General features: G+C 35.3%; 1 protein-coding gene across 6 annotated transcripts in view; it reads right to left on the minus strand.

The window, feature by feature from the left end:
* Positions 1–16495, minus strand: part of SOX6 (SRY-box transcription factor 6) — a 527512-nt gene that overhangs the window by 119460 nt on the left and 391557 nt on the right. For all 6 annotated transcript variants that reach the window (XM_007448581.1, XM_007448580.1, XM_007448582.1 and 3 more), the window contains one exon: positions 395–474. In XM_007448581.1, coding sequence (XP_007448643.1) covers positions 395–474 — 80 coding nt within the window. The remainder of the gene's footprint in view (positions 1–394; positions 475–16495) is intronic.

The following is a 16495-nucleotide window of genomic DNA, read 5'->3' on the forward strand; positions in this document are numbered from 1 at the left end:
GAGCTGCAAGAAGGAAAATATCCAACATTGTTTTCTGTTTTGATGCTTATGTGTAAAAGCTAATTGGACATGAATGGAGACGTGGACGAAGAATTGATAAGGAAAAAGCTTACATACCCAATAACAACCAGCCATAAAAAAATGTAAAACCATTAACTTACCTGATTGAGAACATACAGTACTAAGTCAATAATGTCATTTTTTCCTTTAAAAATATTGACACTGACAGTTTTCTCTTCTATTTGCAGTATGGTAAGTACATAAGGTGTTAATCCTTCTAGGCTATGCTTAAAAAATTATTTAATATCCAGGCCATTATTTAGCATACAGCTGGTTAGCAGTTTTCCAGTAAAGTACTGGCTCGTATCACACATATTTTTCTTCTTGCACTCACCTGGAGCTGTAAAGGGCTGAGTCCAGAAGCAGCAGCAGCTGCCATTGTTGATGGAATGAACTGTACGGGGTAGTTATCACCTGTCGGAAAGAACAATGCATACAGGTTTAGACAATGAACAGGGAATCACAGCAGACAAGTACAAACATGGTCCTTGGATTGCCGGAGCTTTACAACATTGCTCTAAGCCCAAACATCTGCAGAAACAAAAGGCTTAGTTGGGCACAGACTTGCACTGCTGCCTTGGAACTTTTTGTTAACAGATAGCTGGTAGGCAAACTGGCAAAACATGAATGTGATGTTAAAAGAATTAAATGTGCAATTCAAGCATGTTCACTCCATTACAAATCTTGTAATACATCATTTTTTTAAGAGTAAAAAAATATCTTAAAGCCAGGCTGACATTCAGTTCACTGAGAAAGCATTAAGGCTTTTACATTAAAACAACAAAACGTTTTGCCTTGGTAGGCAAGGCAGAGTATTACAGTCCAAAAAAGATTAAGAATTACTGACTGTCCATAACCCTAACGTTTATTTTATAAAAAATAGAGGAATAAAGTTAAATGCAACCTCTTTAATTTGATAGGGGTAAGAGAGAAGCTAATCTTATCTGCCAACATTCTATGAAATGCCTGGTATCCCAAATAGAGTGGAAACTATGTTTTTCTGCACTAACTTCCGATGGAACCTAGTACAGAATCATGCACACACACTAGGCACTCATCACTTATCCTTTGATGATGATTTGATTAAATAAACACACATCTTACATGTGATATCTGCATTAAATGTCTGGTCGAGATTGAGCATGGTTTAGCAGAGATCAATGCTACATCTTAATGTGTTTCTGGCTCCAGACCACTCCTAAACAGGGGGGCTGAAGTACCTTCTGTGACCTAAGAACATAGGCTGTATGAAGCGAACAACCTGAAGAACCAAGAGAAAGTGATGAGGAATGTATTGTGATCGTGGCAATTGAAATCAAAATTAATACTTATGGATAAATTACACAATATCAGTGATTTAATGGAGTATCGCTTTGACTTCAGCTACTTATTTAAAGTCAGTGTTATGTACTGTCTCTAGGCTATATTTTAATAGGCTGTTCCTCCACACATTTTTGACATTTACAGTAATCATGCTGTTTTGCATGAACTTTTCCACACTAAAAGCTGAATATAATAATGAAAAGTATAGAAAGAATCACAGTAATAAAGGTAGTCAACTAGAAAGCAATAAAACCCCTTTTTTCCTGCATGGACACTAATACCTGGAGCCTTCCTGGTGCCCCTGGTTCGTTGGAACTCATCCTGTTTGCCACATGAAGTTCCACTCAGCTGGCCCAATATAAATGTTAAGTTGCTTTCACTTTTAACAAACTGTAAGCTTCTAATCTACACAGTCTCTTTGCATCATACCCATAATACCTCATCAGACCATTGAGCACAGTGTGCGCTTGTACACAGTCCAGTAACAATTGGCTTCTGATTGCATATGGAGCGCCGCTACAATGCATTCACTAACACTACATTGTGCTAGTCTCCTATGGAGTAATGTTCAAAATATCTGATCTTGTTTTCCCCCTTCCATGAGGTTGATTTTGGTTTGCAGTGCTACATGAGCTTTTTAAAAAAGATAACTAGGCCAAATTATTTTTTATGGTAAATGACTGCCACTTTATGCTTAAATAATTCTACTGATCCTCTTGATATTTAAACTAAATTATCTGAAGAAAGAATATCTTAATCTAAGTCAAACAGTATTTCTTTGGTTGACATCTTATCAGGTTAAAAAAATCACAAAACGATGCTGAATTAATGATGCTTCAAAAATAGAGAAAAAAAAATCACCATTCTAACCATCAACATGCGCTGCCTCTCAGAACATTTTAGAGCTGTTCTTTCTTTAAATATCATGCATTATTCATACTAACTCTAAACCATAACCGTCCTCCCTGTAAGTTTAATACCAGTTGTTTTATTTGTACTAAAACATTTTTCATGTCAAACATATTTAAAAAAATCAAACTCTAAAAGAATTCCCTGGGGCACTCCTTTTTTCATAGCTGTCATGCTTCTATGCTATGAAATAGCTGATTTTTTTTTTTTATAGTTTTTGGCTTGCCAGTTAATTTATTACCATCTCTACCACACCCTGTAGTACTCTCCAGCTCACCTGCTGGCTACAAACAGCTTTCTTTCCACTGCTGACAAGCATATTTTTTAAATGTTTTTAACCTTTCTGCTGGTTTGAATCTGTATATCTGAATATAATCTTTGGAAAGCTATGTCTCCAGAACATATTGTATCAATACCAAAAGTAAAAATGAATACATTAGAGCAACTGTGATAACAGGGAATGATCAGAAGAGAGAGAGAAAAAGGAAAAGGCCAGAGAGGGAGAAGGTAAGGGTGAAGAAGAGGGGGGTTAAAAGTAGAAGAGAAGATTTAAGAGGGAGAGGGATTTAGAGTACCGTGAAGTTTAATTCTTTTAAAAAGTTACAAGCTTCCCCCCCACTCCCCCTCGCCTTTAATTGTCTCTGTGTAAGAGTCGATCAAGAAAAAGTTCTCAGTGGCTGACTTGGCAAGGAATCAGTCAACATGTTGTAGCAATTTTTTTCAAATTTGTCTCTGGATTTGAAATGCTTGCGTGAGGACCCATTCTCTTTAAATCTGTACAAAAGAAGATGAAGCCTGTTGAAACAGATTGGTTTTAGGCACTACCGTAATCTGGCCCTTGCTACCTCTAGTATAAGTAGACAACCTCCAAATGCCAATTTGGGAAATAATGCCCATTACATAAATCCATCTTTCCAGGCTTCTAGGTTCTCCAACTGATTATTTTTATCTGAAGCTTACAGAGCAAATATGAAACAGGAGTTACAGCCTATAGGACATTTGCCTGACATTAGTTTCACTTGCCACAATAACCAACATTGCTTTGGGATCAAAGCAGCTCCACAGCAAGAGTCCCTGAATGACAGGAAGTATATTTTCTAATTTTCAGGGAAACTGAAAGGAAGCCGAAACTTATTAAGACTTAAACACAGGAAAAGGAGGAGCTTGTATCATGAACCTAGGACCCATTAGACTCAGACTACCTCCTGCAAGAATACTCCTAGTTTGTGTAATTCGGACACAAACTTCACTTTTATTAAAAAGTCAAAAATCCCATGGGTAAAATTCTGTCCATTTACTTTGATTCCTCAGAAAGACGAGGGACTGGGATGGTTGCAGTCTTCTGAGATACTAACTTCAGATATTAACCTATTTAGAGAGTTTGGGAGGAGTAGAGAAGAAAAATATGTTAAACTAGGAGACAGGACTCAAAGATTCTTCAGTTACTGGCTCAAAGTCTCATACCTTATTTTCCACCCTCCAAAACAGAAGAAAGATATACTACACATCCCTCATCTCACAGATCATTGTCTGGTGGTATCACAGGATGATGGTAAGTTATTTGAGTTGCCAGATAACTCATAGATAGACCCCACTTTTATGAGCTATTATCATTTTTGCTACAATATGGAAATATTTCAATTACAGCCAACAGTATAGACTTGGACATGCCACATTGCATCTTGCCTGGATGCATGTATTCAGAATAGCAAAATATTATAACTTCTCTGTATTCTGAGGGAATGCCATAATCAATCTGAATTTATCTTTGTGAGACAGCACACTGCAGCAAAAGTTAGTAGGCAATGAGTGACACATTTAGAATCTTGAAAAGAAAACAAAATTTTTAATTTGTTCTGAGAACAATTGGAGAAAAAAATTGCCATGGATCATAGTATATATTGCTGAGATCACCATGCCCTTATTTCTCCTGCTAAATTTCTCCTCTATTCATCAAATAATAGACCAATGATGAGAAGAGTCTTGATCTCAAGACTTTTTCTAAGAGCATCTGCATTGTTTTTCATACCTTTAAAGAAGCTAAGAATCAAGAATCAATCTTAATTTCTTTACTTATTTCATAGATGCATCCAAACTCTTGGCTAATCATATGAAAATCATGGGATTTGTCACAATAGCAATTAAATAAGTGAGTATGGACAAAATGATATACATGTATCCCCATTACAAGAAATTAACTTAAAATAACAACTTAAAGTTCATGACTTAGTAACTCACCAATGATATAGCCTCCATATATGAAGAAGGGCACAGTTAAAATAATCTCAATCACCATAAAACTAGGTTAGTTTATACAGGTGAGCATATATAGTTCCTGCTTGGACCTCACCACTCTTATTTAAAAAGGAGAGTACTAACCTGAAGAACCTCAGAAATGCTTTGATTTCAAGTAGATGGATTTAATTAACAAAATATTCCAGCAATAGTGGTACATGCCTCTGTTTTAAATAGTCAAGAAGAGCTAGAAATGGCTAGCTTCACAAGATGTCATCTGAATAATCCCATACATATAAATCACATTTTTTATACACACACACTCACAAAAGCTAGACTTTTCTTCATATCTGACACACTTAGATCATGCCTGCAAGAGTATAAAATGTCAAATATTCAGAATTTCAGTCTGAATTCTACCTCCACTAATTTCTAGATGTGAAAGTTTGGAAAGTTAATTTACTTCTTTGACTTTTAGTTTCTTTTTTTCTTTTAACAAAATATAGATAATGCCACTTATATCTTAGAGTTGTTATAAAAGTTAAATGAGAATATATATGTATATTCATATACATGTATACATATATATTTATATATATAGATATCAGCAAATAAATGGTGCTCAATAAATGCTAACTGAAACAAAGGAATTAAAAAGAAGTATTAGGTAGCAACTGTACCTCAGCAAATTAGACAACCTAGAAGAAATGGACAAATTCCTTGAAACATACAAATTAGGTAAACTGTTTCAAGGAGAAATAGATAATATAAACAAACCCATAACAAGAGATTGAATCAGTAATCAAAAACCTCCCAATAAAGAAAATTCCTGGACTGAATTTTTGGCTTCACCAATAAAGTCTACTGAACATTTAATACAAATTAACACTAATCCTTACAAAATCTTCAAAAATATTGAAGAGGAAACACTTCCTAACTCTGAGGTAATGAGGCCAGTGTAAACTTGATAACAAAGCCAGATAAAGACATCACAGGAAAAGAAAATTATAGACCAATATTCTGTATGAATATTAAGATCCTCAACAAAATATTAGCATATTGAACCCAACAGCATATCAAAAGGATTATTCACCATGACAAAGTAGGATTTATCCCAGGAATGCAAGGGTGGTTCAACATTAAAAATAAAAAATCAATGCAATACATAACATTAATAGAACAATGGGGGGAAAACCCACATGATCATCTCAATTGATGCAGAAAAGGCATTTGACAAAATCCAACATCTTTTCATGATAAAAATTCTCAGAAAAAACTAGGAATAGAGGGAAAGTTCATCAACATGATAAAGGGTATTTATGAAAAACCCACAGCTAACATCACACTCAGTGGTAAAAGACTGAAAGCTTTTCTACTAAGATCGGGGACAATCATACCCGCTTTCACTGTTGCTATACAACACTGTCCTAGAAGTTCTAGTTAGTACTAGGAAGAAAGAAAGAAAGAAAGAAAGAAAGAAAGAAGAGAGAGAGGGAGGAAGGGAGGGAAGGAGGGAGGGAGGGGATAAGGAAGGAAGGGAGGAAGGGAGAAAGAAAGAGGCAAACAAAATTGGTAAAAATAGGTAAAACTATGTCTATTTGCATATGAAGTGGTCCTATATGTAGAAAATTCCAAAGAATTCATAAGAAAGCTACAAGAGCTAATAAGTAAATTCAGCAGTTTCAGGGTAGAAGATTAACACACAAAAATCAACTGTGTTTCTATATACTAGCAATGAACAATCCAAAAGGAAGTTAAGAAAGCAATTCTATTTACAATAGCATCTAAAAGAATCAAATACTTAGGAATAAACTTAACTAAAGAGGCAAAGACTTGTACACTGAAAAACTATAAAACATTTCTGAAAGAAATTTTTAAAGATCTAAATAAATAGAAAGGCATCCATGTTCATAGACAGGAAGACTTCACATTGTTAAGATCAACAAAGCAATCTACAGACTCAGTGAAATCTCTACCAAAATTCCAACAATCTTTTTTTACAGAAATGGAAGCCAATCCTCAAATTTATATGGAATTGCATGGGGCCCCAATAGCCTAAACAATTTTGAAAAAGACAAATAAATTTGGAAGACTCATACTTTCTGATTTCAAAATTTACTACAAAGCTAGAGTAATTAAAACAGTATGATACTGGCATAAGAACAGATATATAGACTAATGAAACAGAATAGAGAGCCCAGAAATAAACCCTTACATATAGTTAATTGATTTTTTACAAGGGTACCAAGATCATTCACTGGGGAAAAGACATCTTTTCAACAAATGGTGCTGGAAAAACTGATATCCACATGCAAAAGAATGAAGTTGGACCCTTAATTTATACCATATATAAAAATTAACTGGAATGGATCAAAGACCTAAACTTAAGTACTAAAACTATAAAACTCTTAGAAGAAAACATAGGAGTAAATCTTTGGATTTGGCAATGATTTCATGGCTATGACAGCAAAAGCACAGGCAACAAAAGAAAAAATAGATAAATCAGACTTCATCAAAATTAAACAATTTTGTGCATCAAAGGATACTATCGAGTAAGTGAAAAGATGACCTACAAAATGAGAAAAAAAAGTTGCAAATCATATATTTGATACAGGATTAATATCTAGAATATATAAGAACTCCTGACACTCAATAAAGACAAAACAAACAACCCAATTCAAAAATAGGCAATGTACTTAGACATTTCCAAGGAAGATATACAAATTTCCAATAGGCACGTGAAAAGATGCTCAAAATCATTAATCATCAGGGAAATGAAAAACAAAACCACAGTGAGATACCACTTCGCATCTACTAGGATGGCTATAATTTTTTTTAAAAAAATGGAAAATAACAAGTATTGGTTAGGATATAAAGAAATTGGAACACTCTTGCATTACTGGTGGGAATGTAAAAGGTGCAGCCCCTATAGAAATCAGTTTGATGGTATCTCAAAGGGCTAAACATAGAACTACCATATGATACAATTCCCTTCCTACATGTATATCTAAAAGAACTGCAAGCAGGGACACAAACAGGTATTTGTATACCAATGTTCACAGCAGCATTATTCACAATAGCCAAAATGTGGAAACAACAGAAATATCTATCAACAGATGAATGGATAAACAAACAAATATATAGACATAGACATATATATATACAATGGGATATTATTCAGCCATAAAAAAGAATGGACTTTTGATATATACTACAATATGGATGGACCTTGAAAACATTATGCTTAGTGAAATAAGCCAGATGCAGAGGGAAAAATATTGTATGATTCCATTTATATGAAGTACCTAGAATAGGCAAATTCATATAGAAAGATAGTAAAATAGAGGTTACTAGGGATTCAGGGTAGGAAGATAGGGAGAGTTATTGTTTAATGGCCACAGTTTTTGTTGGAGATGATTGAAAGTTTGTGGTATAGATAATGGTAATGGTTACAAAAAACTGCAAATGTATTAATATCACTGAGTTGTACATTGAAAAATGGTTAAAATAATAAATATTATTTTATGTATATTTTACCACAATTTTTTTCTTAAAGAAACAGCAGGTATACTAGTAAAACTGCTTTTGGTTATCAGGCAGAGAGACAATATATCTCAGTCAAAAGCTCAGTTTTTGGACCGCATTTCTAATGGATAAGAATGCAGTTTAATGTAGTTAAATTTACTTAGTTTCATGGTCAGACTTTATCCCCAAACATAGTGTTTTAGAATTTTCAAAGAACTTTCATACATTTTAACAAATTTAATCTTCACACCCATGCTGAGCAGTGGACAACTCATGACATACTTTTTTAGATGACAAAAATGAGAGGCTCAGCAAGGTTAAGTGATATGTTCAAGTAATAATTAAATAAAATAATGTAAAATATTTAACACAGTGTTTGGCACAAAGTAATTATTCAATAAACTTTAGCTGTTATCATATTATAAATAGTAAGTAAGTGTAGGAGTCATGAGCAGGCAGACATCCTACTCCTAGGATCTCCTGGGAAACTTTAAGGGTGCTAATCCAGCAGCAATCATTTTAAAAATCCCAACTACACGAAGTCCATGGGTCAGCTGCATCATCCCTGGCACACAAAGGATGCTATCCAGTGTTTTTAGTTTACGGTCAATTCAATCACTCCGATATACACATTGGCAGCTACGAAAGAGGCTTAATCTTTTAGTTTTCTCAGTCATAGGTACTCAATTGTATTCATCTTACCCTGGACTGCTATATCTCACAGCATCATGATGTGAAAGAGCAAAGCAACCAAATTTCTCTGGTTTATGTTCTGGGCCCTGATAAGTTCCTTTTTAGAAAGATGTCTCTAATTAGAGAACCAGTTTTTTTTTTTTTTTAGATAGGTGGGGTTTAATTAGGGATTACAACTCAATAAAAGAATTTCAGCAGAGATTATTTTGATAGATGGCCCCCTGAAACTGTACAATCCCCGTCAGCAACTCACCGGGGTGGGAGAGCTTGCTTGGTGTTCACTACCCATGGGGGCCCTGAAATGTCCAGAATAATGGGTCAAATTATCTGAAGAGGAGAAGGTTAATAGCCCTAAATATATTTGTTTAGAATGTACTAATATGGATTCAGAAACAGTCAACTTTAACAGGAAACATCAGCCCAAGGTGGTCCTTGCTTTCTGGAAATGATAATTATTCAATCAGTTGAAGGCACAAACACTATGGAATTGTTTCAGGTTATGGGAAGGTGAAAAAAGAAAGCCATTTATTTTGTAATTCATTAAAAACCAATGTAGCACTTATTCTTCTTCTTGCTTAGGGGATCAAATTATAAAGTTACACCACCATTTCAAGGCTTTTATATGTGACAACACTACTCCTCTAAAACTTTAGTCATTGTCTCACAAGTGAAATTATAGCTATAGCTCAGTTTGGGACAAAAACGTTTTCCTTGTCCAGACACCAGTCAAACAGTATTCTCCTTTCCCAGTTTCTGTGAATGACAAGAACACTGCATAGACTGTCTCCTAAGTATGTAATGTCTCTCCCAGTAGCATATGAACATATAATTTTAATCCTTTTAAAGCATAATTTTTATATACAATAAAACCTGAATTAGCCAAAGTATTTAAAAATTTAGAGTTCTGGTTAATTCAGTTCTCTGACATAACTTAGGGGTCACCAGATAATAACTTTCTTACCAGGCTTGCTTGTGATTAAAAATCATCGTGCATGTCCAAATCCACTGTCCTGCCCTAAACAACAGGTTTTAGCCAACATAATCAAATCCAGCTTTGCTACCCCAAGACACTACTCTATGCTTCACAGATGCTGTTAAGTGGGGTAACTCACTACTGCACAATATTGCCTCAATGTCTAGATTCTCCTTATTTACATAATGCAATCTCAGTGATACTGTGTGAGAAGATTTTTTATAAAATGGTCCAAACTCACTGACTATATAACAATATCTTCCCCCATAAAATACAGTATTATTCCACCAGACCAAACAAATGAAGAGGAAATAGGCAGTTGACCTGAAAAAGAATTCAAAATAATGAAAGTAAAGATGATCCAAAACCTTGGAAATAGAATGGAGAAAATACAAGAAACGTTTAACAAAGAACTAGAAGAACTAAAGAGAAAACAAACAATGATGAACAACACAATAAACGAAATTAAAAATTCTCTAGAAGGAACCAATAGTAGAATAACTGAGGTAGAAGAACGGATAAGTGACCTGGAAGATAAAATAGTGGAAATAACTACCACAGAGCAGAATAAGGAAAAAAACATGAAAAGAATTGAGGACAGTCTCAGAGACCTCTGGGACAACATTAAATGCGCCAATGTTCGAATTATAGGGGTCCCCGAAGAAGAAGAGAAAAAAAAGGGACTGAGAAAATATTTGAAGACATCATAGTTGGAAACGTCCCTAATATGGGAAACAAAATAGTCAATCAAATCCAGGAAGCACAGAGAGTCCCATACAGGATAAATCCAAGGAGAAACACACCAAGACACATATTAATCAAACTATCAAAAATTAAATACAAAGAAAAAATATTAAAAGCAGCAAGGGAAAAGCAACAAATAACATACAAGGGAATCCCCATAAGGTTACCAGCTGATCTTTCAGCAGAAACTCTGCAAGCCAGAAGGGAGTGGCAGGACATATTTAAAGTGATGAAAGGGAAAAACCTACAACCAAGTTTACTCTACCCAGCAAGGATCGCATTCAGATTCAACTCAACGGAGAAATTAAAACCTTTACAGACAAGCAAAAGCTAAGAGAATTCAGCACCACCAAACCAGCTTTACAACAAATGCTAAAGGAACTTCTCTAGAAAAGCAGGAAACACAAGAGAAGGAAAAGACCTACAATAACAAACCCCAAACAGTTAAGAACATGGTAATAGGAACATACATATCAATAATTACCTTAAATGTAAATGGATTAAAAAGACATAGACTGGCTGAATGGCTACAAAAACAAGACCCGTATATATGCTGTCTACAAGAGACCCACTTCAGACCTAGGGACACATACAGACTGAAAGTGAGGGGGTGGAAAAAGATATTCCATGCAAATGGAAATCAAAAGCAAGCTGGAGTAGCCATTCTCATATCAGACAAAACAGACTTTAAAAAAAAGACTATTACAAGAGACAAAGAAGGACACTACATAATGATCAAGGGATCAATCCAAGAAGAAGATATAACAGTTGTAAATATTTATGCACCCAATATAGGAGCACCTCAGTACATAAGGAAAATGCTAAAAGCCATAAAAGGGGAAATCGACAGTAACACAATCATAGTAGGGGACTTTAACACCCCCACTTTCACCAATTGACAGATCATCCAAAATGAAAATAAATAAGGAAACACAAGCTTTAAATGACACATTAAACAAGATGGACTTAATTGATATTTACAGGACATTCCATCCAAAAACAACAGAATACACTTTCTTCTCAAGTGCTCATGGAACATTCTCCAGGATAGATCATATCTTGGGTCACAAATCAAGCCTCAATAAATTTAAGAAAACTGAAGTCATATTAAGTATCTTTTCCTACCACAGCACTATGAGACTAGATATCAATTACAGGTAAAAAACTGTAAAAAATACAAACACATGGAGGCTAAACAATACACTACTTAATAACCAAGAGATCACTGAAGAAATCAAAGAGGAAATCAAAAATTACCTAGAAACAAATGACAATGAAAACACAATGACCCAAAACCTATGGGATGCAGAAAAACCAGTTCTAAGAGGGAAGGTTATAGCAATACAATCCTACCTCAAGAAACAAGAAACATCTCAAATAAACAACCTAACCTTACACCTAAAGCAATTAGAGAAAGAAGAACAAGAAAACCCCGAAGTTGGCAGAAGGAAAGAAATCATAAAGATCAGATCAGAAATAAAGAAATGAAGGAAACAACAGCAAAGATCAATAAAACTAAAAGCTGGTTCTTTGAGAAGATTAACAAAATTGATAAAGCATTAGCCAGACTCATCAAGAAAAAAAGGAAGAAGACTCAAATCAACAGAATTAGAAATGAAAAAGGAGAAGTAACAAGTGACACTGCAGAAATACAAAGGATCATGAGAGATTACTACAAGCAACTATATGCCAATAAATGGAAAAAATGGACAAATTCTTAGAAAAGCACAACCTTCCGAGACTGAAGCAGGAAGAAATAGAAAATATGAACAGACCCATCACAAGCACTGAAATTGAGACTGTGATTAAAAATCCTCCAACAAACAAAAGCCCAGGACCAGATGGCTTCACAGGCGAATTCTATCAAACATTTAGAAAAGAGCTAACACCTATCCTTCTCAAACTCTTCCATAATATAGCAGAGGGAGGAACACTCTCAAACTCATTCTACGAGACCACCATCACCCTGATACCAAAAGATCTCACCAAAAAGGAAACTACAGGCCAGTATCACTGATGAACATGGATGGAAAAATCCTCAACAAAATACTAGCAAACAGAATCCAACAGCACATTAAAAGGATCATACACCATGATCAATTGGGGTTTATCCCAGGAATGCAAGGATTCTTCGATATACCCAAATCAATCAATGTGATAAACCACATTAACAAACTGAAGGAGAAAAACCATACGATCATCTCAATAGATGCAGAGAAAGCTTTCAACAAAATTCAACACCCATTTATGATAAAAACCCTGCAGAAAGTAGGCATGGAGGGAACTTACCTCAACATAATAAAGGCCATATATGACAAACCCACAGCCAACATCATTATCAATGGTGAAAAACTGAAACCATTTCACTAAGGTCAGGAACAAGACAAGGCTGCCTACTCTCACAACTATTATTCAACACAGTCATGAAAGTTTTAGCCGCAGCAACAAGAACAGATAAAGAAATAAAAGGAATCCAAATCAGAAAAGAAGTAATACTGTCACTATTTGCAGATGGCATGATACTATATAGAGAGAATCCTGAAGATGCTACCAGAAAACTACTAGAGCTAAGCAATGAATTTGGTAAAGTAGCAGGATACAAAATTAATGCTCAGAAATCTCTTGCAGTCCTATACACTAACAATAAAAAATCTGAAAGAGAAATTAAGGAAACACTCCCATTTACCACTGAAACAAGAAGAATAAAATACCTAGGAAGAAACCTACCTAAGGAGACAAAAGACATGTATGCAGAAAACTATAAGACACTGGTGAAAGAAATTAAAGATGATACAAACAGATGGAGAAATATACCATGTTTCTGGATTGGAATAATCAACATTGTGAAAATGACTATACTACCCAAAGCCATCTACAGATTCAATGCAATCCCTAACAAACTACCAATGGCATTTTTCACAGAACTAGAACAAAAAAATTCACAATTTGAATGGAAACACAAAAGACCCTGAATAGCCAAAGCAATCTTGAGAAAGAAAAACGGAGCTGGAGGAATCAGGCTCCCAGACTTCAGACCATACTACAAAGCTACAATAATCAATACAGTATGGTACTGGCACAAAAACAGAAATATAGATCAATGGAACAGGATAGAAAGCCTAGAGATAAACCCATGCACATATGGTAAGCTTACCTTTGATAAAGGAGGCAAGAGTACACAATGGAGAAAAGACAGCCTCTTCAATAAGTGGTGCTGGGAAAACTGGACAGCTACGTGTAAAGGAATGAAATTAGAACACTCCCTAACACTATACACAAAAATAAACTGAGAATGGATTAAAGACCTAAATGTAAGACCAGACACTATAAATCTCTTAGAGGAAACCATAGGCAGAATACTCTATGACATAAATCACAGAGTAATGGAAATAAAAACAAAAATAAACAAATGGGACCTAATGAAACTTAAAAGCTTTTGCACAGCAAAGGAAGCCATAAACAAGACAAAAAGACGACCTTAGAATGGGATAAAATATTTGCAAACGAAGCAACAGACAAAGGATTAATCTCCAAAATATACAAACAGCTCACTCAGCTCAATATCAAAAAAACAAACAACCCAATCCAAAACTGGGCAGAAGACCTAAATAGACATTCCTCCAAAGAAGGTATACACGTTGTCAACAAACACATGAAAGGATGCTCAACATCACTAATCATTAGAGAAATGTAAATCAAAACTACAACGAGGTATCACCTTACACCAGTCAGAATGGCCATCATCAAAAAATCTACAAACAGGGCTTCCCTGGTGGCACAGTGGTTGAGAGTCCGCCTGCTGATGCAGGGGACACGGGCTCACGCCCCGGTCCGGGCGGATCTCACATGCCGCGGAGCGGCTGGGCCCGTGAGCCATGGCCGCTGAGCCTGAGCATCTGGAGCTTGTGCTCTGCAACGGGAGAGGCCACAACAGTGAGAGGCCCGCGTACCACAAAAAAAAAAAAAAAAAAAAATCTGCAAACAATAAATGCTGGAGAGGGTGTGGAGAAAAGGGAACCCTCTTGCACTGTTGGTGGGAATGTAAACTGATACAGCCACTATGCAGAACAAAATGGAAGTTCTTAAAAAACTAAAAATAGAACTACCATACAACCCAGCAATCCCAGTACTGGACATATACCCCGACAAAACCATAATTCAAAAAGAGTCATGTACCACAATATTCACTGCAGCTCTATTTACAATAGCCAGGACATGGATGCAACCTAAGTGTCCCTTGACAAATGAATGGATAAAAAAGATGTGTTACATATATACAATGGAATACTACTCAGCCTTTAAAGGAAACGAAATTGAGTTATTTGTAGTGAGGTGGATGGACCTAGAGTCTGTCATACAGAGTGAAGTAAGTCAGAAAGAGAAAAACAAATACTGTATGCTAACACATATATATGGAATCTAAAAAAAAAAAAAAAGGTTCTGAAGAACCTAGGGGCAGGACAGGAATAAAGACGTAGACATAGAGAATGGACTTGAGGGCACAGGGAGGGCGAAGGGTAAGCTGGGACGAAGTGAGAGGGTGGCATGGACATATATACACTACCAAACGTAAAATAGATAGCTAGTGGGAAGCAGCCGCATAGCACAGGGAGGTCAGCTCGGTGTTTTGTGTCCACCTAGAGGGGTGGGATAGGGAGGTGGGAGGGAGACGCAAGAGGGAGGAGATATGGGGATATATGTATATGTATAGCTGATTCACTTTGTTATACATCAAAAACTAACATATCATTGTAAAGCAATTATAGTGCAATACAGATGTTAGAAAACAAGAAAACAGTATTATTGTCTTAACAAAATGACATAACATGTCAATTATGTTGATATCTGTGTCTAGAAGAAAATAAGGCCCATAACCTGATTTTGAAATATGGAGAATTTTAAATTTAAAAACATGGAAATTAAATAGTTTCCACATACAGTTCATTTAAAAAGATTCCAAAACTGGTGTAGGGATAAGAACTCAGATTCAGGTTAAACCAGTAAACTTAGTTTGCACCAACATTCTGAAGGAAGTCAAAGTGAAGAAAGTTCAAAACTACTTATACAGATCACAGAAAAAGTGAATCACTGCACTGACAGAAAGATATTCTCCGACCAAATATTATCCTGTCCTTAATATGGATACTAATTTCACAGAATATAACTTGCTCTAAAAATTATGCTCTAGAAAAATCAACTTTTAATTTTGAGTAACACAATTTTCTTTCACTGTGGTATCCAAAAACCGTTGTTAATCCTAGTTTTGACTGCTTTATATCTGAGGAATTTTGAAAGTCAGTCCTTAAATTAGCCAATCGCTTAAGATCTCTATTCTTTGAATAATTTGGGTTTTGACACAGACATCTTTCCTTTCCTCACAAGGAAGGGGGTTTTCTACCAAAAGCATAAGAGTAATTGATGGCAAAAAAACAGATGTTAAACCCCACTAGGTTTGTTTTTATGCTATTTAGTAACATTCCTTACAGAGAATTTTAGTAAAGTGATATATACTTTATTATTGCTTTAAGAATATTAAAATACCTTTGTTCACTTTTATAAACCCATACACAAAGAAACCGCTGCAGTCAGATTTGTTGCACTCAGACTGGGTGGTTAATATAATCAGGTTAATACGTTAAAAAGAACTTGACACGGAAATTATTAATGAGTAGAACAAGGTCACTACTTCTGAGCTGAGGTCAGTTACAAAGAATGCACAAATGAAATTCAGGTTGAGTTTTTATTTACTTGACTATCTTCTTACATTGGATTCCTTTGGCAACATATCTTTAAACATTTAAAGCCCTGTTTACAAGGATGCTCTGAAAGAAGCTTCAAACCATTATGCCCCTAATTGAATTCCCCAGGAGTCCAGTAAACTCAGAGGAATAAAGAAAAATCATAACATTTGCTAAATCATCTCAAAACATACTTCACTGCAAGGTTATGTGTCCTGTTTTTTTGCGGTTCAAAGATGAATAAGAAAATACAACTGACTGCTTCATTATTTAGACTAAAATCAGAAAGAATTTT

Source organism: Lipotes vexillifer, unplaced genomic scaffold, assembly GCF_000442215.2.
Source record: "Lipotes vexillifer unplaced genomic scaffold, Lipotes_vexillifer_v1.1 scaffold519, whole genome shotgun sequence".
Classification (NCBI taxonomy): Eukaryota; Metazoa; Chordata; class Mammalia; order Artiodactyla; family Lipotidae; genus Lipotes; species Lipotes vexillifer.